The 25,074-nt window shown below is 43.8% G+C and overlaps 1 protein-coding gene across 2 annotated transcripts in view; it reads left to right on the forward strand.

Annotated features, from left to right (window-relative positions):
- MYLK4 (myosin light chain kinase family member 4) overlaps nt 1-25,074 on the forward strand; it is a 109,856-nt gene that overhangs the window by 26,568 nt on the left and 58,214 nt on the right. For both annotated transcript variants that reach the window (XM_030210945.1, XM_030210946.1), the window contains exons 2-4: nt 3,600-3,699; nt 7,035-7,593; nt 11,743-11,981. In XM_030210945.1, coding sequence (XP_030066805.1) covers nt 3,600-3,699; nt 7,035-7,593; nt 11,743-11,981 — 898 coding nt within the window. The remainder of the gene's footprint in view (nt 1-3,599; nt 3,700-7,034; nt 7,594-11,742; nt 11,982-25,074) is intronic.

Genomic DNA, 25,074 nt, shown 5'->3' on the forward strand with positions numbered 1-25,074 from the left:
TGTGAATTGAACAGGATCCCTACCTGACACCTTCAATAAAATATTATTTTGTTACCTTAAAACATCTGTGTTGCTCCAGTTTTTCCTGGCTCCAGGACTTGCCCTCGTTTACATTACCATGTGCACACTTAGGTGTATAAGTAACAACAAAGGGACGAAGTGCTATTCTGTAAGGGTGCATGTAATTTGCATAGCGTTTAAATACAAGAGGGAGTACACATGGGTGGAATACTGTAAGTTACATGTTTCCCTGCCATGTTTGTGTGACTGTGGTTATGCCAGCTCTATGGTTGGTGTAACTGCAGGTGTGTAAATGTTAGGCCGGGTTATGCTAGTGTTCTATAATGGAATCTGGGCACCTCTAGCATACCAATGGCAGGATGGTGGGAGCAGTCTAACCTGGGCACAAGCAGCAAGAGGGTGCGTTGAGCAGTGGTGTGGTTGTTGGTTCTGCCGGCCCCCTGCCTCCTCTACATCAACTTCCTGTTCCGGGGCAGGGGACTGGCAGAATCAACAGGCGCACCCCTTTGCTTGGAGGATGGAGTGGGGTGCTTCGCCCTAGGTGGCAGCCAAGGTAGGTACGCCACTGCTAGGCGCTCAGGTGCAGTTAGAGCATCGACTCTCACCACGTGTCCTTCAGAAGTCTAAATGAATGCACCTGGTTATAGAATTGTCCTCTGTGTGCCCAGTGCATTTAACTAGATCCAAAAGACTGCTATGCCTCTTGCTATGTCGGAATGAGGTTTGTCTTCAGACATGACATGACATATTAGCCTCTGTTGACCAGCATTTTTGCCCTGTCATGGTGAGGCAATAAGTAGCTCAGTTCAAGGGATAGTGTGTAGTACACCGTCCAAATTCTCAAGCCTAGGTGTGCCAGCACTGTTTAGAAGGGGCTTTGCTGGCAACATACCTTTCTTATGAAAGGTTAAAAATAATTAAAAGAATGAATCACAAATAGCAGATGGAGAGGGAGAAACTAAAGTGGGAACTGAAACAAGAATGGTTTACATTTTATAAGCAGGTTGTCTGTGACTCTATAGTTCCTGTAGATGTCAGTATAACATTATAAATTGTATCTCAGACTGGTTATCAGAATAAGGTCTGACTTACTAAGGCTTTTCTCCAATTCAGGCCCCACTAAATCCTTTGGCACAATGGTTTACTCTTGGTTTTCCCGTGCTTATTTTACTCCCAATGCAGTAAGAATATTTAGCACAATGATAGTACCAAGGATTTTCCTTGTGCTGAACATTCTTACTGCATTGGGAGCAAAAACCTGAATTTTAAATTGCTTCCTATGTGTTAAAAAAATAGTATAGTTTTTCACTTTTCGTATGGACTCAGGGATAGAGTACAGATGCAGTGCAGGTGTACAACGGTTATTGGAGGTGAAGTGCAGGATTTCCCCCAGAGGACTTGTAGCCCAAATAGGCCCAGTTTCCAGCCCCAAGAGGTTATCTGATTCAAGGCACTCCTGGCCCAGCCACCCGTCATGGGGAAGCCATGGACTAGAGAGGCTTCAGTGTTGATACACCTCCCCACCCCCCACCCAGGACCAATTAAACTTACCTGGCCTGGGGGAGGCGTCTTAATCCTAAGAGTGGGTGGAACAGATAACCTAGTGAGTGGGGATAGGGGTGAGGAGGAATCCAGAAATTTTGCAGATGGAGGTAGGCTTTAGGGATAAAGGTTGGAGTCATAGGATGGGAACCTAGCCTGTTGCTCTTTAAAAAAAAAATATCTCTTCCTATGAGTTCATAAGCCAAATCCTGCACACACACACTGACAGGAAGGTATTTTACTTGTAAAGTGGCAAAGTGCTGCAGATTATTGCGGCAGTGTGTGCTGTTCTTTTCTGTCCATATGCACTTAATGCCACTGGACTCTGCATGCCATTAATTTACTGTCTCAGGAAAGTTTATTTTAGGGCATGTGTTAGAACATTGTGTGCTGAAGCTTAGTGCTCACTTACTACAGCAAGATCTTTTTCAGAGCTTAAGGAAAAATGCTTAGCAATTCAAGGCCTAAGTCTGCTGTGGACTTTGTCTCATCTGATTGACTAGAAATTATGATTATAGTGGTGATGGCATGACTGTACCAACATTAGGTGGCACATAAAGGGATATACGCTGGGAAATTTATAACAGTGGCCTCTAAGTTGTGCCAATAATCCAACAATTTTAGCTAGAGGTTCAGTTAATTGCATATAGTGTAATAGGCGAAGCTTCAGTTGTATAGGAGCCAACTCTGTGGGTGATGTGAGTGCTTGAGCACCCCATTTATTGAACAAATTCCTTGACTGTATCCAGTTGTGCTGAGCAGGTCTTCGGCTGCCAGAACTAGAAGAGTGAATTTCTTGTGCTGTGTAGTAGGAATCCCATACAGGTAAAGTGAAAGAGACTATTAGAGCCGAAAGAACATCCTTCAACGAATCGAAAAATGATCCAAATGAAGACAATAAGAAACAACATATGCACTATCAAGCTACTGAGCTACTACTGAAAGGTGTGAGCAAAATCTAAATAAATACATGGAAAGCACTGATAAAGAATGCTAAAAGAGAATATGAAGAAAAACTTGCCATGGAGACAAAAACTCATAGTAACACCTTTGTCAGGTACATCAGAAACAGAAAGCCTGTGAGGGAATCCATGGGACCGTTGTTAATCATAAAGTCATTCACTCTGACACCCCCTCTTATTTATTCTTGTTGATTCAGTGTTATGCCCCACCAAGAACGCTTCAATCCCTAATGACTTACTTCTTCGGATTCCTCCTTTGCAACAGTCACGCTATCAGTCTACAAGAAAGTAGTGCTTTCTTTTGCACTGCACCCTCAATGTGGAATTCACTCCCCCTAAAACTGCAGTTGTAACCATCCTATCAAAGATTTAGGTCTCTCTTGAAAACATATTTATTTGTTTTCAAGGCTTTTAATTTTCAACCAGATGTGGCTGCCCTCCCTGAGATCCACTGATTTCAGCAAGTCTCTTTGTCTTGTGTGCTTGCTGTCAGTCACTGGTTGTCATTAATCCTGTTTGGTCTTCCACTATGATATCTTTTGCTCTCCCATATTCTTCCCTGTCACTAAATGGCATGCGTTTCCAATTTGACTTTGGTTTTTAATTTCTTATTTTACTGTGAACTGTTTTATTATTTTCTTAAGGAAGAGTGGTATATCAAAAGAAAAAAAAATAAACCATAAATACCTGCATTAATTATAGTTGTTTGTGTTTTTCTATTCTTCTTCCTCTAAAATCAACATGATTTGGGGTGAATCGAGCTAGATTTTATCATTAAAACTCCACATTCTACTCATGACACACAGGTCCTAAAGTGGATTACAATAAACTACAATTCCCATACAATTACACAATAAAAAAAGAATCAGTAAACCTAATCTAAACAAGTATATAGGGCTTCTGCTTTAATCTGCTGAGTGCCACCATAACCTCTTATAATTAAAGCATGTTTCAAGATACTGAATTCATTAAGGAAATGCTAATTGTGCTTTTTAATGAAATACTACTTTCCTTTAGGATTTTCAATAAGCATGTGTTTATTGTGTTTGACGTATTAACGTCTTGTATTCACAGGTCATCAAGGATCAGAAAGCAAAGGATAAAAATGAGAAGCCATGTTTAGAGTTTAAAGAAACAAAGACTTTGATGAAGAAAAAGCCACCTGATTCAATAGGTAACAATTTAGAATATTAACATATTAAAGCAGCATAAGGGGTTCTCCATTTTGTTATATTTAAATTAAATACATCTTCTTTAAAAATCTTCCCATGCTGACTCATTTTGAAGTATTTTGGCTATTAAGTTCATTGGTTTTGATTTGCCATTCTCCTTAACTCTTGTCATGACAGCCATTTTGATCTTTTCAGTGCAGTGCAAAAGGCAGCACCTCCTTTGCTAGATACTGTGTCATAATCCTCAGGGCCCCCTCCAAGCAGTCAGACTTTTTTCATACAGTGCAGTGTTATCGCATATACATTAGCAATATCCTGAAAATCTAAATGATTGAGGAGAGGGGCCCAAGAACTGCATTCAACACCCCCGTCAGTGGTAGATTTAAACCTTTTTCCCTTGGCTGTCCTTGTTTAGCAGTTAGACAGTTGGAATGACTGGATGAGATTTTTCCAAAGTTAGACAATATAGCCCAATAACACAGCATGGGATCAGGCACCAACTCTGATGTCTACAGGTAAGATAGGAAAAAAAACTATTGGATAAAATAAGTCAATCAGGTTGAAGGCCTGATGCACTAGGCCGATGGACTAATGCTGTCTGTGAGGTTTAGAGATACTGCAGATTGGTGACTCCCGTGGTAAATCAAGGGGCAGTAAAAGCTCTCCTTCCCCCTTAATGTACCCACACTGACTACACATTTGATAGAGCGCACTAATTAATGTGTGTTAACTGCAATGTGCAATCCACATCCAGTCTACGCCCTGCCGAGTCATGGCTGCATTCTGCACTAAGCAGTTAATGTGGTAGTTTTGACATACTGAGGGGTATGGTTATTAATGTGGGTTACTGTTAAAACATGTTATTTTACTATTAACCTCTATTATTAGTAACAAACAAATATTTGAAAAATATTTCCCTAGGGGGTTACTGCCGGGTTAGAGCAGGAGCCCTTACGGTGGCGGTAAGTGCTCCCCACCGCTTAGCCACGTGGTAAGTTCAGTCTTACTGCATGGACATGTCTTTTTTTTTTTCAGTCTTTTTACCCGCTGCAGTAAAAAGGGCCTCAGCGCTAGCGCAGGGCCCTTTTTACCTCAGTATAGTAAAAGGGCCCCTAGGTCTCATTGCATAACAGTAGCCCACATTGATAACTATGCCCCTGGAGGGGAGGGGGAATTGGGTTACTATTAAGGCATGTTATTTTACTGTTAACCCCAGTTATTAGTAACTAGGTTTCAATGCATAAAATGGGACCTGTGCTTGAAATAGCTTGAGTTAGTGATAAAATAACACTTCTGAGCAAGAGCCCATGTTGATAACTATACCCCTAACTGCTTAATGTCTTTTAGTAAAAGGGCTCCTAAATTGATTTTGCATGCACTACTTAATGTAGTATGTTCCAACAAGAGGATCAAAGCAGTTTACAATCATTAAAAACAACAATCAAGAAATAGAAAAGAATGCTAGCAAATTAATAGGAAAGTACACACAATAAAACAAAACAACACAACAGAAAAAGAGATAGGCAAAGCAACTAGAGGGTGGAGGAGTTTACACAGTCTCAAGGCTGACAAGTCTCTGGTAATAGGCCAAAAGCACATTGAAAAAAATATGTTTTTTAAGTAATGATTTAAATTTAATGAAGAGATCTCTGACCGAATAGTTGGAGGGAGATCATTCCAAAGCTTAGGGGCCACAAAATAAGAAGCTGACTTCCAGGTGAACTCGTAACGGGCAGATCTAGGAGCAGGGAAGACGAGTCGATTTGCATCTAAGGAACGAAGAGATCTGGCAGGAGTATAAGGAATAGTTACTGATGAGAGATGTTAGTACGCCTTATATCAATTTAGTGTGTACTAAAATCTCTGTTAAAAGGAATATTTGATACTAACCAAGAGCATCCAAAAATCAGGAAAAATGAATGAAAAGAATGAAAGCCAAGCACATTTTCTTTCCTGTACGTGTCTCCAATGAATGAGGTTTTTGTTGAGATTTTTTACCTATGGATAAATTGTACTGATTTTATAATTGGTTTTGAAAATGTATTTATTTATTTATTTGTCACATTTATACCCCACATTTTCCCACATGTTTGCAGGCTCAATGTGGCTCACATTAAGCTGAAAAGGCAAACGCCAACCCGGTTATTAAAAAATTACACTATATTGAACGTTATAGTTGTATTATTTTATTTTAGAACTGTGCTTTATTTTTCTCCTAATGATGGGAGTTTATAATCCACCCTGAGCTCATAAGGGTCATATAATAATCATATACTTTAATAGTATATTTGTTTTGTTTATATATATATATATATTTTTAATGAAGATTACAAGAAATTTCAATTTGTATATTAATATCTTAGTAGAATTAATTTTCTGGAATCCTGTTTTATTAAAACGTGTTGGCTTGAACTAACAGGCTGAAGACAGATGTACACAAAAATCCATTTCACATTTCTGCTAGAGAGAATGATACATATTGGTAATTTCAGGAACAGTTTAAAGAAGGGAGATATTTTTTGTTACTCATATTCTCTGCTTCTCTATTTCTAAATTGCACATTTTCACTATGAATGGCCTCCCATATATCCCAGATTTTTTTCTAGAACTGTAGCCAGAAAAGAATTGAAATTGAATCTTCTATTCATTTGAGGTTGACTTTTCCATCCTTCTGTTGGTTACCACTATAAAAAAAATGAAGGTTAAGCAATGAAGAACATTAAACAAAGTAATATGCTAAATCTTAAAATTGTACTATTTATTCCAAATCACGCAGAAATGCTCTATAATCTGCAAGTTAGGAAGTGACTACAACAACAGTTCTATGCATAGCTGTTGCCCAAACAGATCTTTCGATATAGATTTGGTTAGCTGGTGGTCAATCATTTGTTGTAGATTTGACTAGCTATTGGCCAAACAGTTAACGCAACATAGGCTTATTAGCTAGTTATTATCAGTGAGATGTACTTTGGACCAGTCTTGTTCACACAAATAGAATGAAGGTGCTTTGTTTAATTTCTGATAGTAATCTTCCTGTCTACCTCAATCTTGTAGCACTTTCCACTCTGTCTACAGCTCAAACAGCTACTCTTGCTTGAGAGATATGAAAGCAGATAGCACAAACACTACTAGCTGTTGATGTCCTTCCTCCCTTTTCTTGCTACTCTTTGTTACTGCCTCACATTTATTTGGTGCCTTGCTGCTAGAGATGTTCTTACAGTGAATCAATGAAGTTGCATGCAAGCTTCTTTTAAAAAAAAAAAAAAAATATATATATATATAAAGGTACTAATCAAGCTGGTCATTACACGATTGCTATCCTGTTTGTTGCTTCTAGTGCAATCGATCCAAAAGAATCAGTCCTCTTCTCACAAAGAAAGGGTGCTTAAGCTCAATAAAGAAAATGCTGGGAATGTAAATACCTTACTGACTCATAGCAACACTCCTAAAGGTTATGCTCAAGTGCAAAACGAAGACAAGGTGACCGCTTCAGAAAATCCCACTGAACTTCATCCAGCAGCAGCACCAGATGTCATCAAAGATATTTGTTATAGACAGCAAAGCTATAAGGATGAGAAAGTTCATCAAAAGATTGTTGTGCAAGGTGCAGGGAAGAACCAACAGGCCCTTGGCTCCGATAAAAGCCATTCAAAAGAGGAGGTAATAGAAGAGGAAGGAGAAGAGGATGAAACAGAAGAAGAGACAGTTGAGGAGGAAGAATCAGAATCTACATTAGAAACTGAGGAGGAGGTGCAAGGTGATGTGGACCCACACAAAGGCCAGGACCAAGCAATAACAGCTTGGAGCTCCAGTAGTGATGGACCAGAGAAAGAACTGAAAGTGTCAAAAACCATTACTGAAGAGTTCAACAAAACTTCCACACAGCTGCTGCAAAAGTAAGTTTTAAAAAGCAAACCTACTAGTTAATTTATACTGGTTAGTTATTTCAAGTATCATACCAAGGGACTCATTTTTGAAAGAGAAGAATGTCCAAAAAAATGTCATAAAGCAGCATTTGGACAAATTTCTTCTCAAAACATCCAAATCGGTATTTTCGAACCCTATTTGCAGACATTTATCTTTGCAATTCATCTGCAGTGCATCCAAATCACAAGGAGGCATGTCGGGGGTGGGATTAGGTAGAGCTTAGGGTTTTCCTAACACTTGGACATTTTATAGTCATAATTGAACACAACAAAAAATGTGTAGGACTACAACATCTTGATCTAGACCTGTTTTTAGAACGAATAAGGCACTAAAAGGTGCCCTAAATGACCAGATAACCACTGGAGGAAATCAGGGAAGCAGTGGTGTTCCTGGACTCGATGGCACTCGGGGCGGAGCGCCGATGTGCCCCCCTCCCGCTAGATGACACCCCCCCCCAGCTGCACGCCACTGGGGGGGGGGGGGTGCCGCGGCGCGCGCCTGCTCCTCCGAATTTGCTAAACTTTGTTTGTTCGCTGCAGCTCCCTCTGCCCCGGAACAGGAAGTAACCTGTTCTGGGGCAGAGGGAGCTGCAGCGAACGAACGAAGTTTAGCAAATTCGGAGGAGCAGGCGCACGCCGCGGCACCCCCCCCCCAGCGGCGTGCACCCGGGGCAGACCGCCCCCACCGCCCCCCTTGCAGGGATGACCCCCCAGTGGTCACTGACCCTCCCTAAAAAAAACAAACCCAGTATATACCAGTCACTATGACAGCTTCAGATGTTATAGCAAGTTCTAGTATAGTGATCGGTGCAGTGCACTGTAGAGAGGAGGACTCAGGCCCATATCCCATTCTACCTGTTATAGTTGTGGTGGAAAGTGTAAGCCGTCCCACACTCACCAGAAACCTACTATACCCACATATAGGTGACCCCTTCACCCGTAAGGGCTATTATTCTGGTATACAGTTGGGGGCAGTGGGTTTTGGGTAGGTTTTGGAGGGTTCAGCAGACAAGATAAGGGAGCAACGGTGAGATGTGTACCTGGGGGCTTTTATATGAAGTCCATAGCAGTGCCCCTAGGTTGCCTCATTGCTCTCCTGGAATGTCTGTGTGGCCAGTCTACTAAGAATGCTGGCTCCTCCTACATCCCAACGGCTTGATTTTCTATGTTTTTTACTTGGACTTTTTTTCTCCAAAAATGGCCCAAAAAGATAAATGCACAGAGCATGAAAACATCTTGCATGTGGCCATTAAAAAAAAAAAAAAAAGACATTTTCCTTTTTCAAAAAAAGCCATATTTGCTATTCAGATTTGGGGCATTTAGTGCAAAATGTTCAAAGTCTGACTTAGACATCATATCAAAAATGCCCTTCCACAAAGGTTAATTAGCTTGTGTTACCAACTCCCATTAATGACATGCAGTTGAATTTTGTGTTAATTGCTTGTGTTACTCTGTTTATTGATATTTCAAATAATATACAACATAATTTTGCGCAAAGAAATGCTAAAACATTCCAGTCAATATTCAAAGGGGAAAGTAATTTTATAACAGGTCATCTGTGTGCGAATGCCACATACCTGGCTATTTTTAGCCAATTTTATAACAAATACACATCTACATCTATATAATAATTTGTACCTCAACGTTCTATGGCTGGCTGGCTGTCGCGTAAAGACGAAATGACATCAGAGGAGGGCGGAACAGTGAGAGGGAAGGGAACGCTGGAGGCGAGCTGACATCAGGATGTTACGAACGGATGGGAAGGGAGGGCAGGGCACAGGACAATTGCTGGACATGGAAGGGAGGATAGAATATCGGAACATCGAGGGGAGGGGAGAGCAGGGCAGAAGAGAATCGCTGGACATGGAGGGGATGGGATGCGAGGGGAGAATCGTGGGACACGGAGGGGAGGGGAGAATCATGGGACACTGATGGGAGAGAGGGCAGGGCACAGGACAATTGCTGGACATGGAGGGGAGGACAGAATCGTGGGACATCAAAGGGAGGGGAGGGCATGGCAGAGGAGAATCGCTGGACATGGAGGGGATGGGAGGCAAGGGGAGAATCACGGGACACGGATGGGAGGGTAGAGGAGAATCATTGGACATGGAGGGTATGGGAGGCGAGGGGAGAATTGCGGGACATGGATGGGAGGGCAGGGCAGAGGAGAATCGCTGGACATGGAGGGGAGGGCAGAATTGTGGGACACGGAGGGGAGGGTAGAGCAGAGGACAATCGCTGGACATGGTGGGGAGGCCAGAATCGCTGGACACGGAGGAGAGGCCAGGGCAGAGGACAATCGCTGGACATGGAGGGGAGATCAGAATCATGGGACATGGAGGGGAGGGAAGAATTGCGGGACATGGAGGGGAGGGCAGGGGAGAGAGGAGAAATCGCTTAGACGAGAGCCTTCCTAGGGCCCGTTTCATTATTGACAAAATAGGCTTGGTTGCACTAGTATCTTTATAAAATACTAGCATAAATCCTAATGAAACAGTGGCTAGATTTATACTATATATGTGGAGCAGATGTGCACATTAGAATGTAATGCCCACAGCTTCATGCATATTTTATAAAGAACATAATAGCCATACTGGGTGAGACTAATGGTCCATCTAGCCCAGTATCTTGCTTTCGTCAGTGGCCAATCCAGGTCACAAATACCTGGCAGAAACACAATTAGTAGCACCATTCCATGCTAACCATCCAGGGCAAGCAGTGGCTTCCCCCATGTCCATCTCAATAACAGACTATGGACTTTTCCTCCAGGAACTTGTCCAAACCTTTTTTCAAACCAGATACACTAACCACCATTGCCACATCCTCCGGCAACGAGTTCCAGAGCTTAACTATTCTTTGAGTGAAAAAATATTTCCTCCTATTTGTTTTAAAAGTATTTCCATGTAACTTCATTGAGTGTCCCCTAGTCTTTGTACTTTTTGAATGAGAGAAAAACCGATTCACCTCCACCCATTCCAGTCCACTCAGTATTTTGTAGACCTCAATCCATGTGGGTTAGCTCCACCTTCAAAAAATAAACCAAGTTAAAAATACAACCTCATTTCTTAATTGGAGGCACTTGCACATGTCTGTAAAAATGGTGCAGCTACATATGGCAGTGATGTCACTTAAACATGGAAGTTGTGAAATTACCGCTCTGACACCTCCACATGGAAGCTGCTGTGCCCATGCTGTCCATTTTCCAACATGTATCTTTGTAAAATGGCTGCTCCCACTGCACATGCCAGAAATTACATCTACGCTCCTGCAGGTATTTTAGAAAAAGCTCTGCATTAGCAGATCTTATATGTCTTTATAAAATAATAGCAGAAATGCTGAAGAGAGAGCACCTAGATTGCGAGTGCTAACATTTATGCCTTCTTGGGAACAGGCTTACGTGATGGTGTGTAAAGTGTACACGTGCAAATCACGACTCCGTTCATGATCTGCTGTTCTCCTCAACTGAGCACACCTACTATACACCTCCATGCCGGCTTGCTCTGCGCTTACCTTGCAACGTGACCTAATTTTGTAAGAGACTTTTTATATGTGTAACGGTGTTTTACACACCTAAAAGGTTTATAAAATTATCCTCTAAGAAACTAAGTGAATGAAACTTATATTAAGCCAAAAGTCTTACGTATTCTGTTTTGAAAACATTAATTTCTGTAAAACTATGTCAAATGTAGTTCCTGCTGGTCTAAAAGTCTTTTTGTAGTATGAGAAAGAATTCTGTCATCTCTCAGGTGCAACGGAACACCTTTTTGTTTGAAGGGGACAAAACTAATCTGCAGTCTTGGTCCCAAGCACTTTAGTTGGTGATGCTGTATTGGGGATAACATTAGTAGGTCCATAGTCCCATTGGCACACCACATTCCTCTACTTATGCCATCTATACAAAGGTAGTTAATAAATCCCAACAAACAAATAATGAACAAATCAATCTCCAGACATATAAATATTTTAAGCACTCAGGCCTTTTGAAAACTGTAGGCACTACTGAATCAATGCCTAAAGGTCTCTTTCAACACAAAATCATTGATGTAGCATCCTGCTGCATTTCCTAATGGTCTGATTCCCCGTCTGTCTGCTTTAACTAAATACATTTTTGTTTCACAGGTATGATGACAGTAAGGAACAAGGCGGGAGCCAAAACTGTTATGAAAGCAGCATCAGCAGTAAACGTAGAGTGACTGAGGAATACCTGGTTAAAGATGACAGCAAGAAAAGCAGGGTAGAAACGGAAGCAGCCAAAGACGTAGTAAAAAACAAGACTGAAAAAGCATGTCTCATCTCCAAAGATGCACCGAAAGTACCTGAACCCTCCATAGATGATAAAAAGCCGCAGATCATAATTGGTAAGAAAAAACATCTATGTCCAAACCCAGAGCATACATATATGTGCTAGCTCTCTGAGCATAACAATCCATCTGGTCAGGGACTCAGCAATTACTACAAATTTTACAGTACACATAATACATATCACCACAGTCTGGGCAGAATGTCCTTTGGTAGCACTCCCTCACTGGTCCCTTTAATATCCACTAAACAAACAAGTATGATCCTAAGTATGTGTGAACTGTGATCAGGGTACACTAGGACAGAGGCATAGCCAGACACCCAATTTTGGCTGAGCCTGGGCCCAAGATGGGTGGGCAGAAGAACCCCGCCCCGTCCCACAGGTGATTTGGTCTCTCCTTCTCTCACCGGCATGCCAGGTGATTTGGTCTCTCAAACATCCCCCCTCTCCTGCATGCCTTTTAAATAGCAGATTTTCACCAGCAGTGAGCAGCAACTAATACACACTGCTCATGTTGGCCCCACATTCTTCCCACCAATGCAACTTCCTGTTTCTGCGTAGGCGGGAATACGTCAGAGGGAAGGCTGTGGGGCTGGTGCGAATAATATGTATTAGTCGCTGCTTGCTGCAGGCAAAGATCTGCTATTTACAAGGTATGCAGGAGGGACAGTTGTTGGGAGTTTTCAGCTGGTGGAGCTTGGGAATCCCTGCCAGCCACATCATAGGTATGCTGCTACTGGGTGGGACTGGGCCCACCCAGGCCCACCCTTGCCTTCGCCACTGCATTAGGAATGGGAATACAAGACTTGCCAAGTCATGAGGTTTAAGGTAGCTTCTGAAGGACTAGTCTTATAATTCTCTGTGAAAAGTGCTAATAAGGAAAAAGCATACTGAAACTCAGAAAATATTCTTTTGTCCATAGACAACTAGGCAACTGCCTAAGGCACCAGGTTTTCAAGGTGCCAAATATTCATACAAAAGACGAGTGTGCTCCTGCTTACTGTAGGGCCATGTGTATGTGCTGCTTCAAAGGGATGCCACTGTGGCACTGTTTTCTTCCTCCGCTCCTCTTCTGGATCTCCAGTCTGGGAGCTCTGACCCCCCCCTCCAGGATATGCAGTCTAGTCTTGCCTATGTGTGCTAAAATTTTAAATTTGGTTCTGCTTTTGGCAGAAATATCATAGATAAGAGAGAGAAGTTCTAAATCACAATGGGTCTGATTTGGTAAAGCATTTTTCCCGTTCTAAGGGCAATTCTATAACAGAGCACCTACAATTAGGCCCCCTGAGTGCATGTGGTAGGAGTCTATTCTGTAAAGAAAAGTAAGTGACTACTTTCCTTGATAAGAGTAAGAACCGTAAATCATTATGAAGTATCCCACAAACTTTTGAAAGCCGCCTTATTCAAGAAATTTGTGACATGAGTTGAATAATGACCAAAATCAGTGGGAACTGTCATTTAATGGAGCCCAGTGTGGGATGCTACCCAGTGCTTTATAACTTTAAGAGGCCTGCCAAAGAATTGAAAACCATAGGGTTAGAGAAATGCCTGGGAAAACAGATGGACTTTAAGGAGACAGTGAAAATGGGGAGCATTGCTGTATAGTGTTAGATAGGTCATTGTGCACAGTTTGAAAATCTCTCTTGCTTCAACTGGAAGCCAATGCAGTGATATATACAGTGGAGTGACTCATGTATATTCATTGTGGATATCCTGAAAACCTGATGGGACTGGGTTGAGATGTACTGGCTTATAGTATGAGCCCAACCTTGGCATCTCCCCTGTGTATATCCCACTTGTAAACATGTGCTGTCCAAGGTATGAAAATAAAAGAAGTGGGAATAAAAACCAGGCTTATCCAAAAAACTGGAACCAAATCAAATGTTAAAAATCCAACAAACAATATTTATTACTTTTCTTTAAAACAGAACTCATGAATATATTTTTTAAAATTGACTCAATTTAAAAAAATATATTCACACTAATATAAAACAATTCAAACAATATCTACTTCAATGGAATATAATTAATATCTGTTTTTCTCTTTTTAATATAGTATATTGTGCTCATAAAATGTTTGATAAACTGCATAATCAATGGATCAATGACTCAACAAAGTTTTAATCATTGCACTTAAACTCAAGGAATCCTGGATTGGCAGAGAGAACGAGAGAGACAGACAGTCCCCTCTTACCTCTGTTCCCTAACATAGTATAATCTCCCTCCTCCCCAACCATAGAACTCAGACCCCCCCCCCCCCCCCACCCTTACCCTTCCTCTCTTTCCTTGCTGTCACAGTGTCATTTTCTCCTGGCTGTAGAAGGAGGACATCAGGAACACAGTGCCTCAGGCCATGTCCTGCCCCTCTGCTGCCTGCAGCTGGTATCATATTTGTAACTATATAGGACAATGTTGTGCTGTATGGTTCAAAATGCTACAGCAGCCCTAGGAGCAAAGGAGAAGGATGCAACCTGCCATGTCATGCTCCTGCTGTCCTCTTCCTCCTACTCCTCACAAGACAGGATTGACATGGGGAGGAGGGAGAGTAGGAAGATCGCTGCTGCCACTGCCTAAGCTCTGGTCCATGGTCTCCTGCAGCTTTGGAAATAGAAATTCTGAGGGAAGGCAGGATTTCACAACCTTTCCCCAAACCATGATGGAATTGTGAGAGACCAAGAGCCCTGATTGTGAGCACTGTAGAGAAGGCATTGTCTTTTATGTATATCTCTCTAATACTGCTTTAGAACTGTTTAATAGTAGTCATAGTATTTTTCTAGAATGAACCCAATCATAAGCATTGTTTTACTATGTGAGGCAACCTTCTCACACAGAGACACACCCCATATTATACCCATCACACATGCAGTTCCTTAGTATGTACTGCCACACACATGTACCCATAATACATATATACACCCATACATCTACATACTCACAGAGCACTAAGAGTTTTATCACATTTCATTACCTGTGTCTGAATGAATGTATGTTCACTTTGCTTCCTTCACTTTGCAAATAGAAAGAAAACTATTTTATTTATGCTTGGAAGCCAGCTATTTCTTGCTTTCTTTCTGCAACTTGAATTTAAACCAGAACAGTTTGCAGTAATTGAGCAAATTGGGATACTGTTTTAGTTGTTATGCCTTCCAACATATATAATAGAATCAGTTATATGAAAGGCTCTGTTTCTGTCCATCCACACTGCGGTGAGTGGAACATGGATTCTGGGATGCAGGACAGCCATGCTATAAGACCCAAAGGGATTTATCACTCAGTATCTCAAAGAAAACGCAACACACTGAGTGTTGTTCCAAACCAGAAAGAGAAACTTTAAACAAAAAATGGCTAAAGCCCTCTATTTATGTCCACAGCATAGACAGTTTACAACCTTCAGAAAAATACAATGTTTGAGGGAAGAAAATCCACATCCTATAGCCCAAATTCTATATATGGCACCGAAAAATCAGCACCGATAAAATTTCACACTAAATGCTAATTTATAAATGATGCTCAGAGTTGGGTGCCATTTATAGAATAATGTTTGGCAGTGGGATCTGCGCTTAAATTTGGTCAAATAAAACCTGGTGCAAATTCTCATACCTAAATTACTCTCAGATCTCCCTTATTCTGTAAAAGTGTGCGTAAATTCTAGGAATACCCATGGCCACACCCCCTTTTCAGATCCATGCATAAAATTTAGACGCGGTTCCCGACGCCTAGAGGTGCATGTGCAAATTTCAATTAATGCCAGTTAGCATTGATAATTGTTTATTAGTGCCCAATTAATAGCACTAATTGGTTTGCTGTTCAATTAAATTGCGCATGGAAATTGGGCATGTGCCCAAATTTCCATGTGGATTTTTGAGTGCTGGCATTAGCAGCCAGGTACATTCTTGCCACTTATTCCATTTAAGAAAATGATAGCAATTCAAGAAGGGTATATTCTTTAACAGGATCCTCAGAGTTCACAGCATCATTGTTGCTTAAACTGGATTATGTCAGAGCAACAGTGTACATATCTTCATCTGTCCAATTTTTATTTAGGTTATTTTTCTAGCTTTTTTTTAAGGCAATATTGTAATTATGTTATTTCTCATTGAAAGGCATTCAGTAGCTTTCACCATTATTACATTTTAGTAAGGCATAAATTGAAATAGTGCCACTTAACTTGCAGCCAATCTCAAGTTCATAGGAACCCCCACCAACATGGCCAGGTTTTGATACTTCATCAGGGAAGAGGTTCAAAAACAATAGGCTTTCATAGTAGCTCACATGAAAAAATGGCCGTGAGTTTTTATTTTTTTATTTTTCTTTCATTTGTACCCCACGCTTTCCCACTCATAGCAGGCTCAATGCTGCTTACATATTATATACAGGTACTTATTTGTACCTGGGGCAATGGAGGGTTAAGTGACTTGCTCAAGGCTCAAAAGCCTGAATTTCACCCAAAAAATAGCCAGCATTTTTTCATCCTGCATCACGTCTCATCAGGGTGGGCTACTTTAAGTAAATTTAAGAGTTTGGTTGAGGGGTAAGGACCGGGCCAGCACTCTCCTTTCATCCAGTAAGTCAGTCCAGGCTAGACATTGCAGTTCTGAAGCAAACGTTTTTATCTAAATTTGGATGAGACAGGTAAAACTTGGGACAAATGCTTATTAGCAACTATATACAGGCAGAGATAGTAAGAAAAAAATAGTTCAATCACTTATAGTCTGTAGTAGGTTTCTTAGGACCCCCCCCCCCCCCCCCCCCCCCCGCCATATTCAGCCAGCGTCGGGCTATACAATGACTGTCTGGTGCTGGCACTCAGAGTGGATATTCAATGCTGGAGACCGGCATTGAAGATCTGGTTTCACTTTTGACCCCTACAGTGTAACTGATTAAGCTTATATTCAGTGCTAACCGGTTAAGTGTTTAGCGGTTAAAGATATACCTGCTATTTATGCAACCATTTTAACCACTAAACATAGCCGGTTTGGCACTGAATATCTGTGCGTAACCGTTTGTGTCACGCAATATGACTGGTTAGCGGCTAGCTGCTAACTGTGAATATTCAGAGAGAGGTAACTGGTTTCTCCTGCTGAATATCCATGGTTAGGCGCTAAAACGCTATTTAACCAGCCAAGAGCAGTTCCTGGCCGATTAAATAGTTTTGAATAGCAGCCAGTCTGTGGGCATGTCTTTTTACAATGTTACTCTCTCTGGTCCCCTGCTCTAGAAGGAAGCTGCTCTGTAAGTTTCGTATTATTTTTTGTTGGGCTCTCAAAGCTTTCGAACACAATGTTCTTTTCTGTGAGGTAGTTCCTCAGAGGGGGCTACTGGTGCAGGATTGTTTTTTGGAACTTTCCTCTAGTTCCTTAAGGCTTGATCTTGTTACACTTTCTCCCTAGGTAGAATTTTGTGGTAGATGGCTGGTTCCCTGTTCCAGCTTTTCCTTGTGCAGATTCAGCAGCTTGGTGAGCTCTGTTAAGTGCCCTCCACTCCTAAGCCAAAGATCCTCTTCCCTTCAGTAGATTTGTATTAGGTAGGCAAGAGCCAAGCCTCTTTCCCTTGCTTTAAAGGTGCAGTGGCTGGCGAATCTAGAGCCAAAGTCAAGGCTACTCCCACTGAGTTTGGTATTTATTCCAACACTGTTTCCCTCCAAGGATGTCTCCTCCTAACACTGTCAATTTCAGACAGGATAGCCAGCCCTCCATTCCAGAAGCTGTGAGAGTATTCTAAATCAAAAGGTCACATACGCTATCCTGGTAGAGTCATTAAAGTTCTCTGCTGTGCAGATTTAGAAAGAAGAACTTGAGTGCCCCTACACTCAGGGACACAGCTACTATTGAGTAAGCCTGGCAAAACGTCCAGGGCCGCCCAACGGTAGAGGCCACCCACTGTGCAGTATCTCTGTTTCCTCCACCACTGGCAGTGACAGCAGTCTAAACCTGTAGCCTCTGGCGGCCCCACCAGGGCCTTTGCTGTGATGCATCCTGCCTCCTCTGATGTAATTTCCTATGGGTGTGACACAGCACAGCAGGAAAGGCCCTGGCGGAGCTGCCAGAGGCTACTAGTTTATATCTCTACCAGTGCAAGTTTGAGGGGGTGGCGGAGGCTAGAAACAGAATCAGACCCAGAGAGGAGAGAGAGGGGGAGAAATGTCAGACCTGCTTGAGGGGGATGGGGAGATGCTGGTCCTGCAGGAGAAATGCAGGCCCTGCAGGGGAGGAAGGGAAGAAGAGAGACAACAAGAGAGTGGGACAGATATTAGACCTGGGGCAGGGGGAAAGGAGAGTGAAGAGAAGAGAGGGAGAGAGAGACCTAGACCAAAAAGGGAGGAAGAGAGGGAAAGATTTATTGAACCTGGGGGGGGGGAGAGGCAGGGAAGAAAGAGATTTATTGAACCTGGGGGGGGGGGGAAGAGGAAGGGAAGAAAGAGAGAGAGATTGGACCAGAGGGGAGAAAGGGGGAGATACTGGACCAAAGGAAGGAGGGAGAGAGAGATGCCAGATAATGGGAGGGGAAGATTGAGAGGGAAAGATACTAGCTCTGGGCTGGGGGTGTAGGAGGGAGTGAAGAGTCATGGGAGAAGAGGGACATGGTAGAGGAGAGAGAGAGAGAGACAGGGACACACAGAAAAGATGCTAGACAAGTAGGGAGCCTAGGGACAAGGACACAGAGGGGGAAATGCTGGAGATAATAAGATAGGGACACAGAGGAAAGATGCTGAATATGAAGGGATAATAGGGTCACTGAGAGGGCAGATGCTAAACATGGGAACAGGACAGGGACTGGGACAGAGGGGACATGCTCGACAGTCAGATAGGGATGCAGATGGAAGATGGGTGATGAACATGAGAAGAAATGCCAAAAGGACAACAGACCCTGGAAAGAGAGTTAAAATAGAAAAAAGCAGAAAACAAAAGAGACCCTGGGACCAAAGCAATGCTCAGACAACAAAGGTAGAAAAAGTATTTTTTCTGAATTTATTAATTATAATATGTCAGCTTTAGGAATGTACATCTGTGTTATCTTGCATTTCAATCTTTATTACTATTTCAGTTTCTATTACTAGGACAGATTTTCTATACAGGTCTGGAATATGTTTGATTTTTGCAGAGTTTGTTTACCGGAGTTCTCCACCTCCTACCCTCCAAGGGCCTACCTTTGGGGAGATGGTGTTATAAGGGGAGCATCTTAATTTTCCTGCTTGGGGCCCATTCAGTCCTTGCTACATTACTGTCTATATTAGCAACATTTTCTTGCTATTTCTCTCTTGGAATTCAGAGGGAGAAAAGCTGTGCTAGGAAGGTGTAAGTTTCAGAGGAAAAGGGGCGAAGATGATCAGGGTTAGAGACATAAAGAAAGCAAAGATTCTCAGAGGACAAGCAGGCTGCTTGTTCTCACATGTGGGTCGACGTCCGCGTCGGCCCAAGAATCAACATTTTGCAAGCAAAATAAAAACAAAATTTTGACAGTCTTCTGGCGTGCGTGAGTGATTTCCCGCCCATCGCGAGCATGCTTCCTCAGTTTTTCTTTCTCCGCATTGAGGTGCAGTAGTTTTTTTTCTGTGCTCCACTCAGGCCAAGGAAGAGTCTTCGAGTGTTGTATTTTTCTTCTATTTTCTTGTAGTTCTGTTTAGTTTTCGTCCCTTTTTAAACTTTTCTTTCTTTTTCAACGTGGTCGTGTTTAGGCTTTGCGCACGGGTTATTCCCTTCTTTTTTCTTTTATCAGGCACAATCGCATGCTTTAATTTCGCCGAAGCCGTTTTTCCTTCCATGTCATCAAAGACACCCAGCGGCTTCAAACGTTGTACTTGGTGCAACCGGACCATCTCAGGTACCAATACCCACGCCTGGTGTATCCGGCACCTTGGGCCCAACCATAGCCCAGCCGCTTGTAGTCTGTGTCTTCGTATGAAGAAATGGACCCAAGCGTCTAGAGAAGCTTTTTGGGGCTTGGTCCAGTCCTTCGAAGTCCACATCGGTACTGAGGTCGGCAGCGTTGGCATCGACATCGAAAGGAGCATCGACGTCGGGAAGAGAGGTAATGGCTGCTGAGAGACCAACTCGCACTGGGAGCAGTGAGGCGTCGAGTGGGTCACCACCTGCCTCGAGGCCTCCTGTTATGCAGGCCCCCGGGATCGACCTTCGTCGGACCCAGCCCCGAGGAGACATGAGGATTCCACGTCTTCCTCATCGGTACTGAGGAGTCTCGATGACGGGCGTCGAGCGAAGGCGAAGAAGCACCGTCATCGTTCTCCTTCGACACACGGTGCCGGGAGCTCCAGGGCATCGAGGGATTCAGCACCTGAGAAGCGTTGGCGCCAAGAGGATCGCTCCCCCTCTATACTGGAGGTGCTGATGCGTCGGTCTTCTGGCAGCCCGGTACCTGCTCCCGAGCCTCGACAGATTCTGCCACCGGCTCCTTTACCGACCCCGCAGCCTTGTCCGACGGTGGCTCTCGACGAGTGCATCAGGGCCCTGCTTCCAGAACTTCTGGAAGGATTGCTGCGCCAGTCTGCTTCAGTGTCAGGGGTGCTTGCGCCTTCCGTACCGTCTGCTGCAGTGGCATCTGACCTTTCGCCTGTGGTGAGTTCTTCGACCTCGGTGCTGCTTGCAGCATCAGCGTCGGCTGCCACCCAGGTCGACTCCTTTTCGACGTCGGTGGAGGAAGCTTCACCGCAGTCCAGACGGGCGTCGACTTCTCGGCACCGCCATCAAGGACGTCATTCCTTGGCGTTGAGGCAGGCTCAGTTTTGGACTGCTCTGAGGGAAGTCTTCTTTGATACTGAAGATGAGCGTTCGTGGGAGGAAGAGGAAGATCCAGGTACTTTTCTTCTGACAAATCCTATGGGATTCCCTCTGAACCTTCCCCTCCACCAGAAAGGAGACTCTCTCCACCGGAGTCTATCCTTTACCTCCTTTGTCAGGGAAATGGCTGCGGCTATTCCTTTCCCTATGGAGGTTGAGGATGAGCCCAGGGCTGAGATGCTCGAGGTCATGGATTATCCTTCTCCACCTAGAGAGGCTGCAATGGCTCCTTTGCATAACGTACTGAAGGAAGTCCTTATGCGAAACTGGTCATTCCCTCTGTCTAATCCCGTGATCCCGAAAAAAGCTGAATCCAAATATTGGATCCATGGTGAACCTGGATTGATGAAGTCTCAGCTACCTCACAATTCCATGGTGGTGGTCTCCACCCTCAAAAGAGCCAAGAGCACTAGGGACTATGCCTCGGCGCCCCAGGCACAGAATCTAGAACCTTGGACTCTTTTGGGAGGAAGACGTATCAGGCCGCTATGCTCGCTGCCAAGATCCAGACATACCAGCTCTTCACAAGCGTCCACTCCGTGAGGCAACTGTCCAGCTTAGTTGATGCACTTCCTCCGGAGCACGCTGAGCCTTTTCGCCAGGTGGTCAGGCAGCAGAAGGCGTGTTGAAAATTCCTGGCCAGGGGTACATACGACACTTTTGATGTAGCATCCAGGATCGCTGCTCAAGGTATAGTGATGCGCAGACTCTCATGGTTGCGTGTCTCTAACCTGGATCATTCGGTCCAGCAGCAGATGGCGGATGTTCCTTGCCGGGGGGGATAACCTTTTTGGTGAGAAAGTAGGTGATGTAGTTGACCAGATCAAGAAGCACAATGATGCTATGGATTCTCTCTCCCGCCGGGCGTCTTCTGCTACTACCTCCTAATCTAGGAGGTTTTTTGGGGGGAAGAAGAGTGCTCCCTATTCCTATGCTAGGTGTAGGTACACTCCTGCTTCTGGGCAACCTGCTCAGGGTCAGCTCTAGCACACTCGTTCTCGTCAACAGCGTGTACCTAAGGCCCCTGGTGCTCCCCAGCAAAAGCAAGGGGCAGGCATTGCTGGACTGCTGGGGAATACAACCTTGTTCTGGTGGACTAACTGCTCCAAATCAGCTTTCTGGGTGGCTGAATGTTGGTATCCAAACAAGACTTCCGATGGCTCTGATTGGATCAGGGCCTCTGGTCTAAGTCTTCTTCCTGGACCAGTTCCGTGGTCACCAGAGCCTATCTCTTTAATAAATTGACATGGTAGATTTTTGCTTTGGGTCTCTTGTCTGGTTGGTCCACTTTGTTGTTGGCAGGACCCATCTTTTCCACTATCTCATAAGGCCCTTGGCCACTTGCATAGTAGCTTACTTTCTGAGGAGGGCAGGAATACTAAGACGGTCTCCTGGTTGAAAAGTTCTCTGGATGGCTGTCCGATTATAGGCTTGGGGTTGCCCCACATGAGCCTTCTCTAAACAGTTATGCAGCCTCTCCTGCTTTCATTAATCTATCTTGTATGTGGAGCACATAATCCACTAGATTCTTCCCTGAGCTAGATTCATCTTACTAGACTTCTTGGATGACATCCAAGATTCCTCTGGGTCTTCTCCCTTACAATAATTCAAAGTGAGAGAACCCCATCAAATTCTGGGGCACCTCTTGAATGGCAAACAGCACATAAGGGAGGAAGGTGTCCCAATTTTTCCCATCTTCATCCACCCAAGTCCTCATCTACAGCGGTTTCTAAATTATTGTTGCCACTTAGTTTCTCCAGGCATTGCTGCTGGCGGGGTTTGCTTTTCTTGAAATTCTCCACATATAAATCAGGATCCTTCCAAAGGGAAAAACTCAGGGCAAGACTCATCCTTCATCAATAGGCTAGCCTTTGGCAACATCCAGAGGGCCTCAAACTTTGGAAAATTGCAGCCCAGGATAACTAGGTAAGGTAGCCAAGACAAAACCTCAGCCTCCAAATGGGCTTTTCTGACTGTGGTTTTGAAGGAAACTTGAGTGGTTGGGTATTCCCTCTGATCCACGTGTATGCAAGACAAAGTCACTGTCCGCTCATATTTAACTTGAGGTCAGGTGAGGATTCCTCTTTGACGAGAGTTTTCACACTGCAGGAGTCCACCAGTGCTTGATATGGGCTCCCCTTCTCAATCTGGAGCACAAAGTTCCTTCCTCCTGGCTTGGAGGCTTCCACAAAATTACAGAAGTGTGGCTCTATGACATTCACATCCATATCCTCTTTGCTAATTCCTGTGCAATTTCTTGCCAAATGTCCCTTTCAACACTTAAAGCAAGTGAAAGAGCCCAGTTCTTTTCCACAGGTCCACATGGGGTGCTGCATTCTAGGCGAGGTCAGCCTCAATCGCTCCAAGCTTCTCTTTTGGGTGCCTGGGCTTGAAGTTGGCTTCCTTCCCTTCCTCCTGGTCTCCTCTCCTTCCACCACGTCCAAGGCAGTTTCCAATGTCAACTTGGGGTGTTACCTCACCCATTGTTTCATAGACAGAGGTAGACCATCGAGGAACTGTTCCAGGAGAACCACTTTCGCTATTTCCATGCTGGATTTTTCCTGTAGTTGCAGTCACCTCCACACAATCTCTTTCAGCCTGTAGAAAAAACCACAGGGAGTTTCTTTTGCATGGAGAGTGATTTTCCTGAACCATGGGGTATGCCCCACCTTTTCTAGGATGGCTGTCTTAACATTCATATAGGCAGCCCAGCCATAAGGGTTCGTGGTTTGGAAGGAGGTTTGGCTGCTGCCGGTTAACAGGTTTCCCAAATATGTAGTACATGTTGTCTCCGGCCGGCCAGCCAGCCATGCATGCAGTCCTCTCAAAATTCACCAGGAAGTGATCCAGGTCCTCTTTTGGGTCATTTTAGGCAATACTGGGACAAGTACATTTGCATAGGACATTAGTCCCTGTCAGGGCCGGTCTTAGCAAGTGTGGGGCCCTGTGCAGACCAATTTGGTGGGGCCCCATCCTAGCCCCGCCCACCCTAGCTCCACCCCATTGATAAGATTATTCCATTTTTAGAAAATGTTTTTATTTATGAAATTTCAAATAAAGACAAATGAAGCTAAACTTGTACAAAAAAATTGATTGAAATAATAAGCACAATGCTATCATGAAACCTCCCCTCCCTAGAAATTATTCAGTTCAAGTCCACTACAATTAGTAGTTCCAATTCTCATAGCAAAGGAGAATAAAGGAAAAATATTAAGAAAAGATCCAGTACTTTCAAATTCCCCTATTACTCTGTAACCCATCAAAACAGAAAGGCAAGTAGCCAAAAAAGAGGTAGAACTAGAGGACATGAAATGAGATTGAAGGGGGGCAGACTCAAGAAAAATATCAGGAAGCATTTTTTTATGGAGAGAGTGGTAGATACTTGGAATGCCCTCCCGCGGGAGGTGGTGGAGATGAAAATGGTAACGGAATTCAAAAATGTGTGGGATAAACATAAAGGAATCCTGTTCAGAAGGTATGGATCCTCAGAAGCTTAGCGGAGATTGGGTGGCAGAGCCAGTGGTGGGAGGCGGGGCTGGTGGTTGGGAGGTGGGGCTAGTGCTGGGCAGACTTCTATGGTCTGTGCCCTGAAAATGGCAGATACAAATCAAGGTCAGGTAACATAAAAAAGTAACACATATGAGTTTATCTTGTTGGGCAGACTGGATGGACCGTGCAGGTCTTTCTCTGCCGTCATCTACCATGTTACTATGTTACCGGCTCTATAAGTAGTCACTAATATAGGGGTTTTGCCCCTACTGGACCAGTACTGGAACCTGAGAGACAGGCGAAGGTAGCCATGGTGATTATACTGCTGCTGTCCGAGGCAATCGCCTAAGTAATAGAGCTGGCCCCATTTGGAGGGGAGATGGTGTGAGGGGCATGCTGAGGCCATGGGATGAAATAGGGACCATAGAGAAGATACTAGACCACCAGGGGTGCAAGGGAATAGGACACAAAAGGGAAACAGTGGACATGGAGAGAAAAAGAGAGATGGGTGATACTGGACATAGAGGGATAGGGAGAGATGCTGGAGGGAGGTGAAGAGGGGAGAGTCACTGGATGTGGAGAGTAGAAGGGAGATACCTGGGGAAGCAGTGGAGAAATTAAGTGACTAACAATAGGGGATGAGTGAGAGCGGAAGGATGAATGAAGTTAGGGGAGCACTGCAGCAAGGATGACAAAGGCTGTAATACAGGCTACTGGGGAGATGAGAGGCTTGGACATAAATATTGGGAAAGGATAACAGGATCTGGAGTGGGAGAGCACTAAGGGAGGAAGATGGATGGGGATGTGTGGCAGCACTAGTGAGAGAATGAATGATACTGGGAGGGTGGAGGGTGACTGAGGTGTAGT

The sequence above is a fragment of the Microcaecilia unicolor genome, chromosome 1 (assembly GCF_901765095.1).
Source record: "Microcaecilia unicolor chromosome 1, aMicUni1.1, whole genome shotgun sequence".
In the NCBI taxonomy this organism is placed as follows: Eukaryota; Metazoa; Chordata; class Amphibia; order Gymnophiona; family Siphonopidae; genus Microcaecilia; species Microcaecilia unicolor.